Raw genomic sequence first — 24,005 nt, forward strand, 5'->3', positions numbered from 1 at the left:
GCAGTAACATTGATTAAATGTGACGCAAAATCATTTTTTTTGCATTTGTTGATTGGTATACACAGAAGTTTGATTATAGCATTTACATTGATTAAATATGACGTAAAATCATTTTTTGTGCTTTTCTTGATTGTTATATACGGAAGTTTGATTATAGCATTTACATTGATTAAATATGACGTAAAATCATTTTTTGTGCTTTTCTTGATTGTTATATACGGAAGTTTGATTATAGCAGTAACATTGATTAAATGTGACGCAAAATCTTTTTTTTTGCATTTGTTGATTGGTATACACAGAAGTTTGATTATAGCATTTACATTGATTAAATATGACGTAAAATCATTTTTTGTGCTTTTCTTGATTGTTATATACGGAAGTTTGATTATAGCATTTACATTGATTAAATATGACGTAAAATCATTTTTTGTGCTTTTCTTGATTGTTATATACGGAAGTTTGATTATAGCAGTAACATTGATTAAATGTGACGCAAAATCATTTTTTTTGCATTTGTTGATTGGTATACACAGAAGTTTGATTATAGCATTTACATTGATTAAATATGACGTAAAATCATTTTTTGTGCTTTTCTTGATTGTTATATACGGAAGTTTGATTATAGCAGTAACATTGATTAAATGTGACGCAAAATCATTTTTTTTGCATTTGTTGATTGGTATACACAGAAGTTTGATTATAGCATTTACATTGATTAAATATGACGTAAAATCATTTTTTGTGCTTTTCTTGATTGTTATATACGGAAGTTTGATTATAGCAGTAACATTGATTAAATGTGACGCAAAATCATTTTTTTTGCATTTGTTGATTGGTATACACAGAAGTTTGATTATAGCATTTACATTGATTAAATATGACGTAAAATCATTTTTTGTGCTTTTCTTGATTGTTATATACGGAAGTTTGATTATAGCATTTACATTGATTAAATATGACGTAAAATCATTTTTTGTGCTTTTCTTGATTGTTATATACGGAAGTTTGATTATAGCAGTAACATTGATTAAATGTGACGCAAAATCATTTTTTTTGCATTTGTTGATTGGTATACACAGAAGTTTGATTATAGCATTTACATTGATTAAATATGACGTAAAATCATTTTTTTTGCATTTCTTGATTGTTATACACAGAAGTTTGATTATAGCAGTAACATTGATTAAATGTGACGTAAAATCATTTTTTTTGCATTTGTTGATTGGTATACACAGAAGTTTGATTATAGCATTCACATTGATTAAATGTGACGCAAAATCATTTTTTTTGCATTTGTTGATTGGTATACACAGAAGTTTGATTATAGCATTTACATTGATTAAATATGACGTAAAATCATTTTTTTTGCATTTCTTGATTGTTATACACAGAAGTTTGATTATAGCAGTAACATTGATTAAATGTGACGTAAAATCATTTTTTTTGCTTTTCTTGATTGGTATATACGGAAGTTTGATTATAGCAGTAACATTGATTAAATGTGACGTAAAATCATTTTTTTTGCATTTGTTGATTGGTATACACAGAAGTTTGATTATAGCATTCACATTGATTAAATATGACGTAAAATCATTTGTTGTGCATTTGTTGATTGTTATATACGGAAGTTTGATTATAGCATTCACATTGATTAAATATGACGTAAAATCATTTTTTGTGCATTTGTTGATTGTTATATACGGAAGTTTGATTATAGCATTCACATTGATTAAATGTGACGTAAAATCATTTTTTTTGCATTTATTGATTGTTATACACAGAAGTTTGATTATAGCATTCACATTAATTAAATATGACGTAAAATCATTTTTTGTGCATATGTTGATTGTTATATACGGAAGTTTGATTATAGCAGTAACATTGATTAAATATGACGTAAAATCATTTTTTTGCTTTTCTTGATTGGTATATACGGAAGTTTGATTATAGCAGTAACATTGATTAAATGTGATGTAAAATCATTTTCTTTGCTTTTCTTGATTGTTATATACGGAAGTTTGATTATAGCATTTACATTGATTAAATGTGACGTAAAATCATTTTTTTTGCTTTTCTTGATTGTTATATACGGAAGTTTGATTATAGCATTTACATTGATTAAATGTGGCGTAAAATCATTTTTTTTGCTTTTCTTGATTGATATATACGGAAGTTTGATTATAGCAGTTACATTGATCAAATGTGACGTTAAATCATTTTTTTTGCATTTCTTGATTGTTATACACAGAAGTTTGATTATAGCATTTACATTGATTAAATATGACGTAAAATCATTTTTTGTGCATTTGTTGATTGTTATATACGGAATTTTGATTATAGCAGTAACATTGATTAAATATGACGTAAAATCATTTTTTTTGCTTTTCTTGATTGTTATACACAGAAGTTTGATTATAGCATTTACATTGATTAAATGTGGCGTAAAATCATTTTTTGTGCATTTGTTGATTGTTATATACGGAATTTTGATTATAGCAGTAACATTGATTAAATGTGACGTAAAATCATTTTTTTTGCTTTTCTTGATTGGTATATACGGAAGTTTGATTATAGCATTTACATTGATTAAATGTGACGTAAAATCATTTTTTCTGCTTTTCTTGATTGTTATATACGGAAGTTTGATTATAGCATTTACATTGATTAAATATGACGTAAAATCATTTTTTCTGCTTTTCTTGATTATTATATACGGAAGTTTGATTACAGCAGTAACATTGATTAAATGTGACGTAAAATCATTTTCTTTGCTTTTCTTGATTGTTATATACGGAAGTTTGATTATAGCATTTACATTGATTAAATGTGACGTAAAATCATTTTTTTTGCTTTTCTTGATTGTTATATACGGAAGTTTGATTATAGCATTTACATTGATTAAATGTGACGTAAAATCATTTTTTTTTGCTTTTCTTGATTGTTATATACGGAAGTTTGATTATAGCAGTTACATTGATTAAATGTGACGTAAAATCATTTTTTTTGCTTTTCTTGATTGTTATATACGGAAGTTTGATTATGGCAGTAACATTGATTAAATGTGACGTAATATCATTTTTGTTGCTTTTCTTGATTGGTATATACGTAATTTTGATTATAGCATTTACATTGATTAAATGTGACGTAAAATCATTTTTGTTGTCTTTCTTGATTGGTATATACGGAAGTTTGATTATGGCAGTAACATTGATTAAATGTGACGTAATATCATTTTTGTTGCTTTTCTTGATTGGTATATACGGAAGTTTGATTATAGCAGTAACATTGATTAAATGTGACGTAAAATCATTTTTTTGCTTTTTTTGATTGGTATATACTGGAGTTTTTTTATAGCCGTTGTATCTATTTTTGTTCAATAAGCTCTTTTTGCTACAGGCTCACAACCGAGTTTCTTATTTTGTGTACGAAAACAATGGCATCAATCTATCGAAACTATGTTACACTTCCCTGGGGTAAGAGAGTACTCATACATTTTAGGGTTTTCAGGTTACTTTTTATGTATATAGAAGTTGTGTAAACGTAATTTTCTTGTTAGTTTTCTGCAAAATTCTTCTTTTGGTTTGATGGAATTTTCATTTTTTGAGTAAGGAGAGAAATGTTACAAAATGTCTTTTGCAGGTTGAGGAAAGAGTATTTTTTGGCAAATTTCAATGCCTGAAATGATTTGTTTGGTTGAATAGTGGCCAGAATCGTCCCATCTTTGGGACACCAGCCTGAACCGCCCCATCCTTTGTATATATTAGTATTTTCTTGACATTAAAAGGGAGTTATAGAGAGGGGAGTAGCCAGAATTCAATAGTCCTGTCAAATTGAGAAATGACAACAACACTGGTGTAAATGTCTTAAAATTGCCTTAAAAACTGGCAACGGAAGCTAGGCAGACCTAACAATTCAAGTGCTTTGCTCTCAATAAATCAATTAGCAAAAACTAGAAATTGAATTACATAAAAAAGAAAGTTTTTCTTTGCCCAACATATTTTTTCATGTGGCATCTCCATCTTTCAATATTTACTGTAAGGCCTTGTTCATAATTTATTATCTTCAAAAACAGCAATAAACTGTGAACAATTTTTTTCAGAAACACAAAATTCCAGGGTGCCGAGAGACTTAAGATGTTCCATTAAACCCATTCTGCACATATGACTAATAATACTGGGAAAAGTTTGATAGATAAAACAACCAGTTTTATTGAATTGTATTCTAATATACTATACTATATTTATATACTATACCAATATACTTAACCAATATACTATACTTATCAATGCTAATTAAATTACATTCAAATTCTTTTTAAAACTATATAAATAGCAGTTGAGAAGAAAAGAACTAGTCCAAAAAATATAAGTAGTGTATCTGTTAATTCTCTTCTACTGTATTTATTTATCAACTTCTTGCTCATTTGTATCACACCTGCCATCCCCTTTAGCTCTTCTTGTGTTTCTTGCAATTGATTTGATGATTCTTCAAGCACCTTTGTACTTTCAATGTTATGTTCAACTTGGCTGTTCATCATTTCTGCAATCTTTAATAAGTTCGCTGTGATGTTTGATGAAACTTTTGCTGCTTTTTCCTGACTCTTTTTCCTTCTATGAATATTTGAATTCTCAGAGACTTCTTTGTTTTCATTAGAAAAGAGTTCATTTCTATGACTAGAGGACAGTTTTTCTTCAGCTATCAGATATGCTTTACGAAGGCTTACTTGCAAATTCATCTGAGCTTTCTTGTGCTTTGAGATAGCTTCTTCAATACAAGTTGCTATGCTGCCAGCATCCTCAACTTCTAGCATTTCAGAAAGATGCTAGAAGGAAAAACAGTATTGTTGAAATTGTATTAAATCTAGTGCTATCCCTGTCTAAAGGAAAAGTATAAACTGGGTGAGCAAAGTATTGCAAAGGATGAACAGATGAGTATTATAGGGTACAGTGTTTTAAATGCTCTGGTGATCAAACTTTGGACCCCTTTTTTATGCTATGGCACCATTCTATAGCTAAAAACTAATCAAATGTTATGGTCATCAAAACATTGGCAACCATTGTAAATTAAAAATTGAAAACAATTGTGACATGTTTTATTCATTACCATTCTTGTAAAATAGCACAAAATGCTCTCTGCCATTTGGCCCATTGCAGCACCAAAATTTATGACAAATGTCCCACATTTTTGCAGAACATAGAGCAATAGATACAATCTTTTGTTATGATGGTCAAAAGCTCCCTTGGCCCTCCCAAGCCCATGTTGATAAAAATATGCATTTGTAGCTACTAAATCATGTTACAGCTTTACGCTAACTTGTTATGGCTATTTGAGTTTTAGTTAGCAAAACATTTTGAACTTGAAAATCATGTTAACCTCAACACCTGTACCTATTTCATTTGAAACCAATCACCAGGAATTATTTTACTGATTAAGAGGGAGCTAAAAGGTTTTAGGGGGTTAAACGTTCTGAAAGAAATAGCAGGGCGTGCTTTTAATGGATTTAATTCCTTTTTGGAAATTACTGAGGGGTGGGAGGCTTATTCGCTTGATTTTGAATTCCTAACCTCGAGTTCCGATTTGATTGCCTGCATTGCCTTTCGCGCATCGTTCCGTAAATTTGTAATATCCAATCTATTTCCTTCACACTTCTTGATTTTTTGAACAATCACTGTTAAATTTGACTCATTTTCAGTGATTTTTTGAACGATTAATTTTCCTTTCAGAGTGAGATTTTGAAATTCCAGTTCCGCCATTTTCATAATTTGTTTAGGTGTCCCTGCCTCATTATCAGGATTCGAATACGAGGCAAAAATAGGGCGGACTTTGTTGAACACAAAAGAATAATATTATCACGTTGATTTTGTTGTTTTTCACCAGAAACAGATATTAAATACAAATAAATAATTGATTAGTAATCATGATATTAGATTGTATAGATTTCAGGCTAGAAGGATCTTGATCAAGGTTATAAAAAAACAAAAATGAACCGCATGCAGATAGTCTTTTCTCAAATCACAAGGAACAGATTTAACCATTCGGCATTAAAAGATTTCTCGTCCCTAACATCAAAGTTCAAACACTACCTTCCTATCAGCCAGAAATTAGGATCGTACTGTGCAGGTGAGCTATTTCTTTATCATTCAGGGAAAAAAGAACAACTGGTGTTGAAAAGTATCGCAGTCTTGTTGGAAATGACTTGTTGAATTTAGCTAATGATATATATGACAGCCTATATGAGTGCCCACCCCCCTGAGCGGAATATTTCTTTGTTTCAGTCCAGTATTTGAAATGACTTTAGGAGCTTGGGTCAATTTGTGATATAATAATAAAAGGCTTTTATTTCATTTTAACAGCCAAGCTGTGAATTCACTTCATTTGCTTTTGTAATTATTGTAGAATCATCAGCTACTTACTCTATTGATAAATAAAAGTACTAAATAACAACAAATAACAGTACTTGTGTGAAAACCAGCTTTAATGTATGGCATAATTTCAAGTCAACTGTTTCCTATTTCCCCGCAAAACATTTTGTAAAGACTCTTTTATAATTTTTTTGAAGTGACAGCTGACTGTTAGAACTTGGCATGAATAAATAGCTTATATATCTTTATTCGTCTTTGAATGTAACAAATATCTTTGAAATAAATATATCAAGACTTTGTCATTTACTGATGGTAAGCCAACAATATGCCCATAACTGTGCCTTTGCATATTTGTGACTGCTGTAAATAAACGTGTTAATTTTTGCCCCAGCAGTTGTCAGTTTAATAAAAATACACCATGCAAAAGAGGATAGCAATAAGAAGAGGTTTTATGGTACCAGAAGTAACAAACCATTGTCATCAAAACACACAGCCAATCAATTTGTTCGTTGGCTGCTGCCAGAAGAAAGAAGTACATTATTTGCTGCTCTTCAAGATTTCCAAGCTGAGGAAGGCACCATAGACTTGCTTGATGGTAATTTATCTTTGGTCTAAGTAGCCTGATGTTGGACAGATCAAGCGATGTGCTTAACAAAACCTGTTAATATTATTTTCAGAACATTTTAACTAGAGATCTACCTCGAAAGTATTTCTGGCCTGATTTGGTGGATGCTTTGTCATTGAGCAGTGTGTTGAACATGGTGACAATAATTGATAAGGATCCTAATAAAAGTCCGTTATAAACCTAAATGCTTGGGACCATTCTTTTATTGCTGACAAAACAATTACCAAGTCATGCCATATAGCAAATTTGTTCTGCCTGCTGCCATTCAGTAAAATTAATAGCAAATTAAGATATTCATATATCAACTCTCCTTCTTCAGTTTTCGCTGTCCACTGTTAACCTAACTGCAATATCTCATCTTTCCAGGAACAGATCCAGAACCTACACTACAACAATTAAAATTAGGTAATTGTTTAATATCAAAATTGTTTTTTGCTAAAAGCTTTATACTTTAGTCATGTGTTTAATGTGTTTTCAAAGTGCTCATCTTTTATCCAAATAGGTTGTTTTTGAATTTGTTTTAGCTCGAATTTGTTTTCCTAAGTGCAATGTTATATGTAGAAGTATTTACAAGACCTTGAAGGAATTTTTCTCATAAAAGGCCTACTCAAGATATTATTGATAATATTAGATCATTGCATTTAGTCACAGAATAAGAAATTTAGTGTTTATCATTTCTCCAGACAATATCCTTAAGTTGTGCAAACTCCTTGTAGCTAAGCAATGAAAGCAAAGCAGAGATGCGTTTTTTGTTTCTTTTGTTCCCATTGACTGCCACCTTTCTGGCTCTACAATTCTGGCACATCACGATTCTGTAGTTTCCCTGTTCGTTGCATCATTTGATGCTAATGGTTTATTAACCTGATCCTAAATTATGCTAATAAAGTACACTAAAGAGCCTTTTGAATCATGATATTAAGCATTCAATGGCACTTTTGATACTCCAATCTTTCTGTCTAGTTATGGGATGCAATGCTATTCCATTCGTTGGGTTTGGTATGCTGGACAATGGAATCATGATTCTAGCTGTAAGAACTTTGCTACAGAAACAAACAATTTGCTATTAAATGTTTTTTTAACAATTTTTTTCACTTATTCTGCAGGGCAATAATAAAGGCATGCCAAATCGTTGAACTTGTTAAATTAAACATATTTGAGGGTGATCTAAATTCTGAAATTTTAAATCCTGGAAGCATGTAGACATATGATCTTCCTCTAGCTTTAAACAATTGATTGGCTACACAAATTATGCATTTAAATTTAATCCATTGTTAGGCATACATGCGCAGCCTGTATCCGACGATCAAAATCCCCTTAAATTTCTTGTGGTCTTTTGATCTGCATAAAACTAGACACAAATATAAGCCAACTCTGAGATAACGCAGGGTAATGAACACCTGCAAAATTCTTTATGTCCATAGGGGCTAAAATGTAAATAAGCTATTAATTGATTCTTATTTCCTGCTCTTACTTTTCTATTTTTATACCTGCGAGTGTGACTCATTTTCTATAGTTTTATTGACCTTGCATTTGTAACTACCATCATGATAGAAAAATTCAAAATCTGCAGGAAATTAGTAATTTTACCTTTACATTTAAAAGTTGATTTTCTTATTATATTTTGTCTTAAAGACGATCATTTTTAAAGAAGCAAAAAAGTTTTATGCAAACGTTTAATGCTCTTATAACAATGTGTCATAAATCTATAATGAATTCGAATTTTTAGGGTGAATACATTGACCATACAGTTGGTGTTACATTAGGAATTTCAACAATGGCTGGTATTTATACACTTATGTCATTAGTATTTGTATTTCGCCTGCGGGTCATTTTGATATGTTATGGGTATGCCCTAACAAGATTGGAGGAGGCTGACTGCAATTAGAATCTTCGCACAATAAGTCTGAAATAAGTTTCTTTATGTTTTGGAAAGGTTACTGTGGAAAACTTTCTTTTTTTGGTGGTTCTTAATTTCGCCATACAGTGGCAGAATACGTTCCATGTTTTCAGTAGGCAAAATATTTCGAAGTTTATTTGTTTGCAATTGCTTTAAAGCAACATTAAGGAATCGACAAGATGAAAAAAGCTTCCGAAAATTTGTTACGAGCTCGTCAATATTCACAGAAGGCTGGTTATTAGAGGGCAGGGTTTAATTCACAATAATGCTTGGTAATACAAACCACTAAGGGAGAGGTGCATAAAATTGAGAAATGCACAATAGTCAAATATTACCTCAATGCGTTCTAATTTTTAGCTGGATGTCGATTAAGTTGGAAGTATGAATAAGAAGCATCCCAAAATCTTATCTCAGTCTTGAAAAGTCCTGAAAAAATAAACGGAGAGTGCCTCGTTCATTCCCGACCTCAGAGTAAATGCACAACCTGTTTAAGTTGTTGCAATTTGATTGATATGTTGCAGAGAAGAAGCCGAATATACTGTTTTGGTTTGTTTTTGGCATAGAGAAAGATACTGCTTTTGGCTTGGTTCATGTCTGATGGGGCTGTTTAATTGTTTTCATAGAGATTGTATATTCCAATCCAAAAATTCTAAGAACAGATACTCTTTGCCCTCGTTTCATCAAAAAGGACCTGGTTCACATTGGACCTAAACTACCCATGCCTTTAGCATGTGGATTTGATCTCGATCTGCCCTGTTGTTATTGCAATTGGCTCGAACCCTGTTATATAGCTGGATTCGTTTGGATCAAAGGCTTGGCAAGCAGTTCTCTAATTTTTCTGTTTATCTTTTTCAGCTGCCGCAGTCGGAAATTTGATTTCAGACCTGATGGGTTTAGGGTGAGTTTTCATTTTTAAACTTCCAAAGATCCTAATCTTTGAAACAAACTGCATATTTAATGTGGACGTAGTTGGGTTCTTCAAAACAGCGTGTCATTAAGTTATGCAATTCAACATTTTGTACAATTCATTTTTACGTACTCATTTACATCTTACATTGACGAGATACCGATATAAATTATTTTAACTACTTTACTTCACTACAAGGACGAAACCCCGGGAACAAGGGATAATGGCTACCCCGGGGCCATTACATAATGTATGACTTAAATAAAATTAACTAGATATTGATTTTAACACGTTTTACAGAACTAAACACATTTAGGTTTAGTTTATATATTAATATCGTTTCATATAACTAGAAAACAATTAACAAGACAAAGAGAAGTAAGAAGGACTTTGTGACTAATAATTTTGAAATAGGCTTAATTAAACCGACCGGTTTTGTGGATGAGATTTAGTGTCAATTCGAGAATAATTTTGTCAATCTCACAAGGAAGGTCTTTATCACCATGCAATAGAAGTTGTCCTAAAAGTTTATTTGAGTAAAAATGAAACAGCCTGAAGTTTCGTTAAACTGTCAAGCAGATTCTCATATTGTCATTCCTCTCGAAATTTTACAAAGATAAGACTCTCGACCGAAACATGGGCTGCTTATCAAATTCCACGAACAGATCGAAGATTGTCTTTAATATGTCTTTAATCATTTCAGGTTTATATGATTGCTGGAACGATTAAAGTATCTGATAAAGAAATCTCTGATTATTCCAGCTTGACAAGGTTATTGGGCAGGTTATAAAAATATCTGATGAAATTAGCTTAATCATTTAATTATTGATTAATTTCAGTTTAAGCGCCTCTAAAATGGAAGGAAGGGAACTACATTGCAGCTACTCTCAGATCAATTTCTCATTCACTTATTTTTAAGATAGACCCCCTAACTAATTATACCCTAATCCTTATGGTAGACCCCAAATATTAACCATAACAAATTCATGTCATGCCACCCAGTAATTTGGCGCTGAGGACCAGAGATTCTGAGAACTTTCATCAAGTGCTAACCAATATTTTCTGAACTTTTATAAAAAACGTACTATCATGTAGCAAGCATATACCAAATTGAGTAGCTGTTGGCTGTTCAGGACTCCAAAATTTGCATAGCTAACACGAACTGTAACAGTGTGTATGATTTCGAATGAAATCAGAATGAATTTAGTAAGTAAAAAGAATGGGTACAAGAAAGTATTCTTGTGGTACCGTTTACTGTATATAATAACATGGGTCAAGTACAATTGATGATTCGTCAATTAGCTTGATAGCAAATGGTTTATTCAACTTTCAAGCTACAGTTTAACTGAGAAGTTCTCGTCAAATCGATTGCTAAATCTAACAACATCGCAACAACACCGGTATAGTAGGATTCCGAGTTCATCAAATGTCAAAGAATGGTGTTTAGTGAATACACTGTAAACAAGTTTTTTATATATGAAGCATACTGTCTTATCAAGCGTTAAAAAGCTTGTTTATGAAACTTACATGAAGTATTTATATCAATACTATAGAATCAAACAATTTTCATATCCCATGCTGCCATGAAACAAACGTTTTTTGAAAAGAGATCGCAACGATGAACAATAAAATCGAATAAATGTTACTGAGATATAGTCTCAGGAAATAAATCAATGGCTGTTGCCACCGGCAATGGCTGTCGAGATCAGTGACCACGTGGAAGATCCCATGTTCTGTGATTGGCTAGCTAATTATTTTAAAACGAGGCTCCAATTTATTCTATACTTGTCAGCAGATGTCACGATCCTCTCGCGCTGATTTTGGCTTTGCACTGTCATTGAGGTTAGTTTAAGCAGCACAAAGGTGACCTTGTCAACAAATAATTAGATGCAAGCTGAACCCCAGCTACTCGAAAATGCGTTTTTTAAACAGATTGCTTGGTAAATAATTGATCCCGAGTCACCAGGAGATAGAACCTCTCGAGAGATAAAACGTAAAAAGGATCATAATTTATCTTTAACTTTGTTTTTGTTGCTTTTATGCATGATTGCCAAATTTTTTACGCTATAAAATCATTTACTTTACAAGATTTTTGTTTTTTGTACCAGCGTCTTGAATTCTAGTGATGTCACCTTAGTTCAAGTAATGCTATTTACAAATCTGCTCTATGGAGCTTTGTTTTCAATCTGTTTTGCGTTTATTATGGGAAGTTAACTATTCTTCTAGCCCTCTATTCCCGAAAGGCTACTGCGTTTGTTTTCGATAAGGTTTTCCTCGTGGTAGAAGATTCTGGCACGTTTTGTCTTTCCAAGATATGCTAATTGCTAATTTCTGATATGCTGTTTTCGAAGATATGCTGCTTCTAATAATGGCAAATTGTCTTTTCTCGGCTGAGCTTGAAATTTTTACAGAGTTTCCATTTAGTCTAGGAATAATTGATCGAACACTTTTTTCAGCGTCATTGCGACTTTTCTTCTCCATGATTTTTGGGCCCAAAAGTAAATCATTTCTTCTATAAGGCTTTTGAAAAATGGCAGCTTTGATGCTATTTTCACGAATATTTTCAACGCCCGGTGATTCTTTGGCGATACCAGCGCTATGTATGGTACCAGCGTAAACGTCATATTTATGAGCAAAATAATCAGCAATATTCTGGCAAGTCGTCGTTCAGCTAAATGCTTCGGCATTATCACAGGAATTGTGTGTACAGCTGATGCCCTTGCTCCTTTTCGCAAACACATTATGGTCTTTACTTGTCGATAAGTTGTAAGCAATAAAGCTGCTGTTAGTATTGGTACAACGTATAATCGGACAGGTAGAAAAACTGGAATAACCGCCATTGCTGGAGATATGGTCCAGGTCGCCATTACTGCGAGCTTCCACATGTTTACACGCCTCAAGCTTAAGAGCGACTGGTTTTGCGAAACTCGTTTATATATGTATGTAGACAGCAGCATCACAGACATGCATGATACAAAATGTGTCATTGATGCGGAGAAGGTTAGCGTGATTTGATGAATACACAGGGGAAGCCAATTGCTGCTAGCAAACGCCAGCATTGGGAGGACTATTACTCCTGCTAACAGATGTGAACCAAACATTGAAAGCTTCAGGCACCTGTTGGTATGGCCGCACGAGGTTTCATCTAGCAGACATATTATCGCAATTAAGCTAAGCATCGTCGTAAGCAGGGCAGTTAAAAGCCAAATAAAAACCCAAGTGGTTCCCTGACCACTTGCTTCTTTCAGCATGTAGTGAAACGGACAGCTTTCGATGTTGTCTCCGTGTACTGTATTATTCATTATGGTAAAGTATTCATCCAGTCTGCATGTACGAACAAGTCATTTTTTGCTTTCTTGTCTCATCTAATCAGCCTTGTGCCTGCTGTCAGCAACTCTTGAAAGAACTTTCCTTCTGAGTTTTTTTCTCAGGGGTCTTAAAAAGTCGTTTGCTTTATTGCAAATCTGCCCGTCTTTCAATCTCTCCGTCGAGCTCTGTTTTTGGTACTCTGATGACGTCCTGATTGTTGTCAATGTTTCTCCTTGATCGGATCCAGCTACCAAGTTTAATTTTGTCGTGTTTTTATGCCAGGTATCTGAAAATGGACTGTAAAAATTAAATAATAAGTAGGCTATAAAGAGGGAACTGTGAAAATTAAATAATAATCTCAAAGTCTCGGTAAAATTCGCTTTCTGTTGGACTAAGGGAAGTTCGAAAATCCCACTCTTCCTGTCTTTTGTGAACATCATATAATTAGGTTATTTATTCTATATTAAATTTATGGATTTTTTTTTAACTAATTCAGACATGAAGCTAATAATAAAATCACAGGAAAAGTTTCGAAATCAATAAAGAGAAGCAGTTTGTCATTTTGAAAAATTATCTGGCAGTTAGTTTCTGACCTAGTCCACAAAGAAGGTTTTCCGTAATTGCATTCAATATCACATCTTTATCAACGATGATCAGCAACTGCATCAAACAATTTCAACGTGTGAGCGACTATGCTCTGCTCTATCTACAAAGAATGAGTGCCTTATGTGAAGATGTGGTGGAATGCAACAAGGCTATTCACTTGGTACCATGCTTTTTAATAGCGCCTTTTTCGAATCTGTTTTGTGGGCGACGCCTTTCTAATGGATTCTCATTCTCACACAAGAGATAATGTCTCTTGGCTCGATTTGTTGACTTTAAGTTTTACAGTTAATATTTGTCTGCCTTTTTGATTCTCTAATACTATTATTGGCGACCTCCTTATTATCTCAAGTTATTTGATTTATACAGCAATTCAAAATTCTCGATAATTGTTGATTACTACATGCTCTTTAATGATTATGACGTAGAGGTGCTGTTTCTTCTGTTCGCATGATCATATGTTGGTCTTACCTGCAAGTTTTCGCATCTTTTCATTCTCATTCGTAAATGAATTTCTCATTAAAGATATCTTCATTGCTTTTCTCACCTTTAATTTTCAATCTCAAAAAGATTTTCATCAGTAATCCGATTCTATAACCATTGCATCAGAAAGGCCCTTTTTAGCGATATTCGTTGGAACCCTAAGCAACCGTTATTCCTTTCTAATAAATATCACGTTTTTGCATACCTCATCCTAGCAATGATATGAATTTCAAATATGTTTGTTGTTCTGATGGAGTTTATCGAAATCTTCAAAATCAAAACGACAAAGAAATATCTGCAGATTTCGTGAGATTCAAATAGTTTTTTGTAGCGAATTAGAATGAATAAATATCCCTTCATCATTTGCCCGGCTTCTGATATAATCAACGTTATTTCTCGAATTGGAAGATGTTTTTTAATATGGTGAATTGAAAGATGATTTTTAAGACTACCCATTAGTGTATGACAAAATTCCCTTACAACTGTTATTCTTTACTTGACAGAACTTAAATGAGCCCTGACAAAATTTTTCCAAATTTTAAGCCAAAAACACATTACAGCTCCATGGATGTAAGCCGGAAGAAGGCTAGCAAACGGTGTAGTTGCCTTGAGAAAGATCGTATAATCGACAATCCATAACAAACAGTTGCCTTATGGTCGCATTAAGCGTGAAACTCCGAGTAGCAACCTAGAACGCCAAAAGCGTGTAACTTGACAAGTGTCAGTGCTGTGAAGGAAATTTACGTTTGTGCTCGACCATTGCATTTTTCCCTAACAAATGTTAAAGGTCAAACCATAATGATTTTACTTCAATTCCATTTCTAAGAAACTAGCGTTCAAAAGATACTTAAGAAAATTTTTGATAAAGGCAAAAGGGCAAAGTTTCTTCGAAGGAGTCAAGACGTTTTCTCAACTCTGTCTAAACTACCGTTACTCTGAACATTTTAATTATGAGTTTAAAATCTGTTCACTAATACGAAATTTTCTCTTTCATAAACGTATGTAGCCATAATGTAGCGGGAGAAATGTCCTTACCTTATCTTGCCAGTTTCAGCGTCGTTGTGTCATCCTTCTTGAACTTGTTTTTGACTTTAAATGCTTTGTATATGCTCATTTGCATCGTCGTCTGAGTTCTGCGGTATTTAACGCTAGTTGAAAGCCGATGAATGGTCTTCTCCGCGTAAACAGGTGGCTTCGCTAAGCCGTTATTCTGTAGTCAGATGACTGTAGCCATCTCACTTTCAGAAGGCAGTGATGTTCGCTTGCCTTATCGCGTGCCTTATCATCGCACCCCGTTTGTTGCTCGTTTTGATTCATGATATCAAGGGGATCTGTGTTCTGGGCAAGCCGACAAAGCTGATTTCCTTTTCATCTGCTCGCAGGGACCGCGGAAGCGGAAGGGGGGGGGGCTGCGGGAGGACTATGGAGGCTTTAGCTCCCCTAATAATTTCCATAAGGTACCTAATACCATACAAAAATCACCCTACTCTTGTTTTTAGCATGTTTAGCCTCTCAAAAAAATATTATAGCCCCCTCAGTCAGTAGCATGCGCCGCGGCTCTTGCCTGCTTGCGTTAATGAAAAAAACGTTTTAACTTTAATAGACGAAGAAGTCTTGAATTAAAGATAGTTTGAGATGGAAAAGCATTATCACTTGAGAAAACAATCCATGGGAAGTTCCTGGCGTAGCTGTACAATAAGAATTCAAATCTTGATGTTGAGCTAGCTCGTGTGAGGCTGCTACTGAGATAGCAGCAATCAACTGCAAATGATACTTTATGTAAATAAAAATACGTTGTTCCCATAAATTACCATATTGCTTTTAAGGTGCTGCATGAGGCTATTTGTTGGAAGGTTGAATTTTAATCCTTTGGTTTAAAGAAGTCAATGACGTATTTTGGTGCGAATCTCCCGTCCCTCAAAATCGCTACCAATAAAGTAAAGCGGGTTGTCGGACCAATGTCCTTATTTTTGGATTATGGCTGCCGCAACCACTTTGATATTTTTACTCACAAACAATGAAATGACATCTGGTCAGTGAAAGTAGGCATCACGGGGCGTTTAATCGCAGTAAGCTATCCTCTTTACACTGGACAAATGTTGAATTGGAATTAAACTATGTTGTTTATAGGTAACTTCTTTTGCTGAATAAAAGAGGTTTTTTATAAACTGTTTTGCCCGTTGTTTATAGGTGTCCATCATCAGAAAGTGTCCTTCTGGGAGGGTTTTGTTATTCGTGGAGCGTGGAACCCTTTTTTGATTCCCTAGAGCTTTATTGCACTACAACCTCTTCTGCAAAGAGAGCCCTCTACATTGGGTTTAGCAGTTTTACGATTAGCAGTTCTTCAAATATTTGGACTCTATAGATAGACAGAATTTTTGTAACTACCTAGAGTTGCAGTTGAATAATTTTGGGATAAAAAAGATAACTGTGATTTTATTTTATTTATTTTATTTTATTTTAAAGTTATTTACCAAGGGTACAAATTCAGTCTAAATACTGTTTTACAATTGACCCTGCAAAAAAAACTACTTACAAAATTAAAAGTTATATACAATAAAATTTACAATAAAAAGATCTGAATATGGCTAAATCAAAGATGTATATATAAAAAATGTTTATTTTTCCTTGAGTTTGGACCTGAAGGCATTGATTGAGGGAGCCATTTTTGTGTCAAATTCGAGACTGTTCCAGAGACTGGCCCCACGATACGCAAAGGATTTCTGGCCATTGCCAGTTCTCAACATGGGTATTGCAAGTTCTGTTTTAGAGTTTCTTAACTCTCTTAAATGTACCCCGGATAATCTCACGAATAGGTCACTGAGATATCTAGGTGCAAGAGAGTTAAGAGATTTGTAAACCATAGAATCTGTTTCTTTATTTATCAGCGTTTGTACAGATGGCTGGCCAAGTCTCTTGAGCAAAGGAGCTGCATATGCATCAAAAGGGCTATTTATTACTATTCTGGCGGCTTTATTCTGGAATTTTTGAAGCATGTCTAGCTTTGAAGCACCACAAGAGCCCCAGACGGAGCAGCAGTAGCTGAAATGTGGCTCTATGATGATTCTATATAAATTTATCAAAGTGCCCGTTTGAATAAAATTTCGCGCATTCGCTTCAATAGACCAATTGCTCTGGAGATCTTCTTTTGTAGCGCGCTAATGTGACTTTCCCAAGTAAGGCAATTATAAATCACGACTCCGAGATATTTTGTTTCGTTTATTAGGTCGATTTCCTCGCCCCCCTACCCTAAAAGAAAGAAATGTGCTAGGATGATGGGATAATAATCATCCAGTTATGAAAATTCGAACAAATAATTATCAGTTTTGCGCATTTTTTCTTCGAGAAGCCGACCACTTATAAAACCAAAATATCAAGAGGTTGTTATCAATCTCAACCTTGAAATTGCCTGAAAATGATTTTTAGACAATTTTCTAACATATCCCTGGTTAAATTGACGTATATTTTTACGGAAAATCTCTTCCTGATTGTTAGGTTAAGTATTTTCTGTTATTCTGCGGCTCGTTACGTTTCATGTTATTCTATGGTATTGCTTCTAATATGTAACTTTTTGAGCCATTCCTATGTAAGAAACCTTTTTAGAGCTTTCCGTGCAGAAATCAAGCAAATTTAAGAAACAAACAACTATTTCCAAGCTGAGTTTGTTGCATGATGTGTTTTTCTGATATGCGAGCAAAGCTTCAATGCGCCTCTGCATATGAAAAATTGGGGTCGAAATCCCGAGCAACAAAGCAATGCGGTCAAAATCTGCTGTACATGCACCATATGTATATGAATTATTGAAAACAAGCCGGGCATAACACGAAAATAGACCATCACGCTATCATGCGAAGCCCTTAAGCCCCCTCCTTTGCTGCAACTCTTGTGGATGGTTCGTTAACGTTTGGGATTTGCAATTCGTTTCTTCGACTAAAATGAATTTAAAAAGATCTGTGTGCCCTAAAGTTAGCCGCTTGGTTTCTACTCAACAAAGATGATTTTTCTGACTTTTGGATGGTTAAGTAAGACCTCTACAGGGTAGTAGTTTTTAAAGTAGAGTATGGATCCAAAAGTCGCTTGCAAATTGGCGAATGATTTTTGCAGCACCAAGCTGTCTATATATCTGGAGAGTTTAATTATCAGTAGAGTATAGCCTTAGGTCAGCCTCAAGCTGGCAAGTTTGAAGGTTTCAGATCCGACCCTGATCTCAGGCTAATTGAGTCTGTTGCGACGTTCGCTGCCAAGCTGCAATATCATTGTGCCTTGTAGTGGTCTGTACTGAGGTTGCACAGAAAAAATATTCCTCTGTACTAGAGAACATATTTTGATGAAAAGTAACGACTAGCTTTTTTCAGTCGGAAATTTTGTACCCTTTCCAAAAACTTCAATTTTTATTCCTGGTTCCTACAATCTTTTACCTTCTTTTCCGACCATTTGCTTTTAACTTAAAAGCCTAATGCTTAAGCAATCTGTAAAATCCAAATGAAAACTGTTCTCGGAATCTTATACAACATTTAGTTCGCAAGGCCGACCTTACTGCTGCACTTTTGCACCTATTGCTGGTAGGTGATAGTTTTGGGCAACAGTTGCTGAAACCATGCTCGCTTTTTGTATCATTAAAAATTTAGAATTCATAAATCAACACCCTGAAACTGGAACCTAACAGAATCAGCTTATCTATGGAAAAGACATGGTGCAGGTTTTCACACGCCTGTACATAAAAGCATTGCTGGCCTTTTATCTCTAAATTCTTCTGCCATTTCTTATTCTTTGGCATTGATTTGTGATAAAGAAAGCACCTTCGTAACTTTAGACAGAGTACTCTTAGCTCCCCAAAGTTGGGAGAAATCCCTGTAAGCCCGTAACGTAAGGAAGGCTTTCCGTAGCCCCGTGACATTGGGAGAAATCCCTGCACCCCCGTAACGCTGGGAAGAATCCCCATAAAGTTGGGAAGAATCCCCATAAAGTTGGGGAGAATCCCCATAAAGTTGGGAAGAATCCCCATAAAGTTGGGAAGAATCCCCATAAAGTTGAGGAGAATCCCCATAAGTTTGGGAGAATCCCCATAACGTTAGGAAGAATCCCTATAGCGTTGGGAAGAATCCCCGTAACGTGAGAAAGAATCCCTGTAACCAAGTAACGTTGGGAAGAATTTTCGTAACCCTCTTAATGTTTGGAAGAATCAGCATAATGCGATAACGTTGCGTTTTGCAAGCGTGATGGTGTAACACCGTAACTTTCTTGTCGTCTTGCAAATTGATTTTGTTTAATTATACGCACAATCACGTATTAGTCCCGCCTGCAAATGCTGACTACAACTTTTCATTCTTGGTGGGTTATGAATTTCCCCTAAAAGATGTTTTCCTTTCTCTTTCTCCCCGACCCTGATTTCTAATATCGATATATTTGCTCAATAATCTTTCTGAAAATCATTAAATAACCAGTCTGATATTGTGTTCTTGGCATTTTGTGCTTTTTCTATCATCCAGCTGATCGAGCGATCTTTTCGTTATATACTGCTACAAATTTTCACAGAAATATTGTAATCACTCTAAATGCCACCTCTTGAACGGATATGCACGGAGCAAAGTCCGTAAATCAGCATTTAAGAAACGTTAGTGATGATTTTTTGAACTAAGTTTTTTTAAAGAAAAATGAAAGCAAGAATTCTTCGGTATCATAATTTTATCCAACTTGAACTGCATTTTTTGAAGCTGTTTTTTCGAATGGGTGATATCTCTACACTACACGACCTTTTGTGAGCAGTGCAGACTCTCGCCCAGAATTATCTTTAGAACATCGATAACCATTTGCTTTCAAATTTTTCGAGCAATTGGTTAAGAGTTGGCTGAAATTCTTTTAAAAATTCTTTTTTCTGCCTTGAATTTTTTTCTTTTTATATTTCTTATGAACACCACAGTCCCATCTACTAGTCTCGACTTTTTTCAAACTTTGCCAATGAATGCCTTTTTGAGCGCCGTAAATGCCTTTTCAACTTGATATTACTCTCAAATGTTTCTTTCAGGCTGGCTGGATATGTGGAAGCCGTCGCGGTCAAACTTGGATTTGACGTGCCACCAATGTCGACAAGACAGGCAAATATGTGGAAAACGAAATACGCAGCATATTTTGTGAGTTATGTGTTCACTACTCGATTCAATTTGGCTAGCATTTAAGTTGTTGTCATAATGTGATTCTTTATTGATTCAAGAATTCTGATTGGATGAGATAGTACTGTCTTTCAATGACCAGCCAATCACAAGCAAGTATTTTAGGCTCTGAAACAATTCGCTATAAACTGATGTGGTAGTGATAGTTCGCTTTCAATCTGTTTGTAAGATTTTCAAGTTAGGCCTATTAAAACGGTGTATCGGTTTTTGGTGGAGAAAATTCAGACTTGAAATACCGACTTGTATGTGTAGCGACAATTTTAAAACCTCCTCAGTTATTGAAGGAAAAATGTGACAGGGCAAGAATGCGAGGATAAACGGTACTTTCGATGTTTTCTCGACGCAGAAATTTCTGCGTATTTAATCCTTACAAAATTTACAAATTGAAATAACAATATTAGCAGAAATTCTTCTCCACCTCGGAGAAATATGATGTAATTAATTGGTTTCCAATGTACTTTTGAAACCTGGATGATCATCTTGGACGTCAACACTTTTCCGTCACAAATGATACAAACCAAACACCCATTTTTGAGCCTTTGCTAATGTCAAGCGTGTGTTGCTTATTCGCACGTTGGAAAGAATCCCCGTCACGTTGGGGAGAATCCCCGCAACCCCTTAAAATTGGGAAGAACCCCCATAACGTTGCAAAAGATCCCCATAGCATTGGGTGGGAAGAATCCCCGTAACTCCGTAACATTGGGAAGAATCCCCATGATATTGGGAAGAATCTCCATGACATTGGAAAGAATCCCTGTAGCCCCATAACCCTAGGGAGACTCCCCGTAACCCCATAACATTGGGAAGAATCCCAATAACGTCAGGAAGAATCCCCATAACATTGGAAAGAATCCCCACCAAGCATGTGTTTACAAGCATTACGTGTTTTTAAATGTAAAATGTTGTTTTCACTATTTTTGTGTTGCGTGATGTTGCGGTTTGTTGTTTGATATTTTTAGTGTATTTCTTTAATATTTCATGCGCAGTTCATGTATTTTAATCATTTGTGAGGATGGTATGTTGTGTTTAGCCATTTTTAATCGTCGGCCGGTGACTGTAAAGGACATCGGCATGGGAAATACTAATTATCTTCCCTTGGATTATTTTGCATATCACTTTAATCGATAGCAGTGGCAGTGCTTTCAAGGACCGACTTCTGTTAGATTAGCTTGGGAAGCTTGATTCATTGTTAGATTGTGGAAGATGCGTTTTTACGTAGATACTCTAGGTTTTAAAGATACTTCATAGAGGATATGAGCTTTTGATGGAACAACCTTGTCAATATTTTATGATTTCGCTAATTCTTGCGAGTTTGTGTTGCTGAAGCTACAATGCCTGCCAAAAGTCTTAGAGCAATAACGTCAGCTTTCAGTGTCAAATTTAGCTATCCCCCCATCGAACAATGTTGGTTTACTATCAAACGGGTTAGGATTTTAGGAAGTATTTTCTTTTACGACACTTTTACGATATTTATCGAAACTATCAACATTGTTCTAGTTGGAAGGGGGCGGAAATAGTAATTTTTTTCGGAAAAGGAATAAAAGATATCATGCAACGCAACGCAAATTTCTGGGTGCTCTTAGTATTTGGCAGACATTGCAGCAACATAATCTTCAATTTGAACAAAATTTGAAGTAGATAAGTCCATGGGCTCGACACCGGAACCAATTGGTTTGAAACTATAATCATAATTACGCGACCATTTGAAATTAATGATTGTGCAAAAACTCTTCCTGTTGTTTCTGAGTTTGTAAAATTAACAGATATTCTTCCTCATATCCGCAGGGACGGTCCATTGGGATAGCAGTTGGGTGCATCATCGGAATGTTCCCCTTATTTTTCATCAGCGAAGTGGATGACGAGGCGAAGGAGCATCACCATGAAACGAGAAACTCAAATAGTTGATTGCAACTATCACCATATGTCTTATTACCATTTTTACCTTTGTATTAGTTCTTTTAAACATGTAAATCCCTAATAATTCAATCTATTAGAATATTCTTTAGGTTTATATGCTATTAAGCAATCTGTATATAGTTTTAACTTGGTTTTGGCCATATGGTTTAATGTGTGATACGCGGACTCACCTGGATTCACGCAGAATCACGCAGAATCCCATAAATTAGCACAGATTCATGCAAATTTAGACAGACTAATTAATGTAACTTTCTTACACTATAATTTTAACCCTCCCCCTGAACAGTAGCTACCTTGAGGGAAATTGTTTTATCGTAGGAAACTATTGTTTTTTACACCATTAGAAATTTTTTGTCTTTTTTAAAATGCTATTTATTTTTCTAGCAAATTTTACGGTAAAGGGTCAAAACTGGTTTAAAAATTAGCAGACGAAATTTCCGAAGATATGACCAAAATAGGCGAATTTTTTTCTTTTAATTATTTTGTCCGCCCATATTGTCCCACCTTTTCCATCGAATATTTTGTCCCTTAAAGTAACAGGCGTCTGTAGACTGGTACAAATCAATTCCTTTTGGCAGTCCCGCACTCGACATACATGCATACGGTAGTTTTCAAAGCATTTTATGAGTGATATTTATGACAATAATTTTCATTTGTTTTCAACTGCACTTTCTTGATGATGACCCTTCCCCCAACAGAAGATAATTCATAGCTTTTATGTGATTCTAAAATTCAGTACTCTGACAGTATGCTTTTGTCTCACAAGATTATATCCTATGCGCATTCATCTGCAAAACAAATTCTTCGACTAGGCCTATTCACCTTTTCCATCCTTAGCCTAAGGTATCAATAACAGTTTGCAGTGTTTGTAAATTAGGAATTTCAATGAAAATGATAAAGGACAAGTTTGTAATTTTGTGTCTCATTCTTGATTTAATCAATTAAGTTCATGTTCGTGATCAACCAACAGCTGAAAATGCATATCTACCCAAGGTCCTCCTTTAAGAATATATTTTTAACAGGAAAAGTTTACAAGTTTTTTAACAAGACAAAGCCATAATCAAAAAACCGAAAAAAATACTGGCTTGAAGATCCGACATCTGCTCTTTCAAACTCTAACAGTTAACTTAGCACCAATTAGAATTCAAACCATTAATAACAAACTCAAAGACTATATTTCCACTTTCTGATTATAATTCACTGTGAAAGCAGACTTTAAATCTCTGCTTAATACGTTGTCTGCAAACAATTAAGAACATCTAGAAAGCGAATTATGCTTCTTGCAGCGCGTTATTCATACTCAAACCTAGAATCTATAATTTATTTAAACGATTATTCACATAGAAACTTGAATTTTTGGACTGAAATTTGCTTAAGTGAATCTAGACCACTATCTAGATTAACTAAAATTAAATGAATTTGAGAGAGTTTGTTTTATCAAATTAACTGCCGTACTAAAAACCTGCATTTTCGTTTTATTGTGTTCTTTTCGTGATAAAAAATTAATGGAACGTTTACCACATCTGGCTAAACAGTTCCTACAGCACACAAAACTTCAAGTTGAAATAAACAGAAAGGAATTAGTTAAAGGCCATGATATGTGATGTGGATATGTTTCTTTCAGAGTCAAAGAGTTCTTTTTCCAAGGGGTGTATTCCTCGCATTTAGGGGATAAAAGAGCCAAAATGTCTCAAAATATTACTTAACAATATCGACTTTGGGGGGGGGGGGG

The 24,005-nt window shown here is 34.4% G+C and overlaps 2 protein-coding genes across 3 annotated transcripts; one reads left to right on the top strand and one right to left on the bottom strand.

Annotated features, from left to right (window-relative positions):
- Positions 1 to 3,076: 3,076 nt before the first annotated feature.
- On the bottom strand, positions 3,077 to 5,759 carry LOC135689102 (vesicle transport protein SEC20). The gene is made up of 2 exons (XM_065206222.2): positions 5,565 to 5,759; positions 3,077 to 4,822 (listed from the first exon to the last, which is right to left on the bottom strand). The coding sequence occupies exons 1-2, from the start codon at positions 5,757 to 5,759 to the stop codon at positions 4,304 to 4,306; spliced, it is 714 nt and encodes a 237-aa protein (XP_065062294.2). The 3' UTR covers positions 3,077 to 4,303.
- Positions 5,760 to 5,833: 74 nt separating this feature from the next.
- LOC135689101 (transmembrane protein 65) lies at positions 5,834 to 23,265 on the top strand. Of its 2 annotated transcripts, none has more exons than XM_065206221.2 (8): positions 5,834 to 6,120; positions 6,757 to 6,957; positions 7,354 to 7,392; positions 7,948 to 8,015; positions 8,714 to 8,768; positions 9,740 to 9,782; positions 20,212 to 20,317; positions 22,142 to 23,253. In XM_065206221.2, the coding sequence occupies exons 1-8, from the start codon at positions 5,982 to 5,984 to the stop codon at positions 22,259 to 22,261; spliced, it is 771 nt and encodes a 256-aa protein (XP_065062293.1). In that variant the 5' UTR covers positions 5,834 to 5,981; the 3' UTR covers positions 22,262 to 23,253. The 2 variants fall into 2 exon arrangements, with proteins under 2 accessions (XP_065062293.1, XP_065062291.1); XM_065206219.2 differs by having other exon boundaries at positions 5,982 to 6,120; positions 6,754 to 6,957; positions 22,142 to 23,265.
- Positions 23,266 to 24,005: the final 740 nt, after the last annotated feature.

The sequence above is a fragment of the Rhopilema esculentum genome, chromosome 9 (assembly GCF_057945365.1).
Source record: "Rhopilema esculentum isolate cy_ngs chromosome 9, ASM5794536v1, whole genome shotgun sequence".
NCBI lineage: Eukaryota > Metazoa > Cnidaria > Scyphozoa > Rhizostomeae > Rhizostomatidae > Rhopilema > Rhopilema esculentum.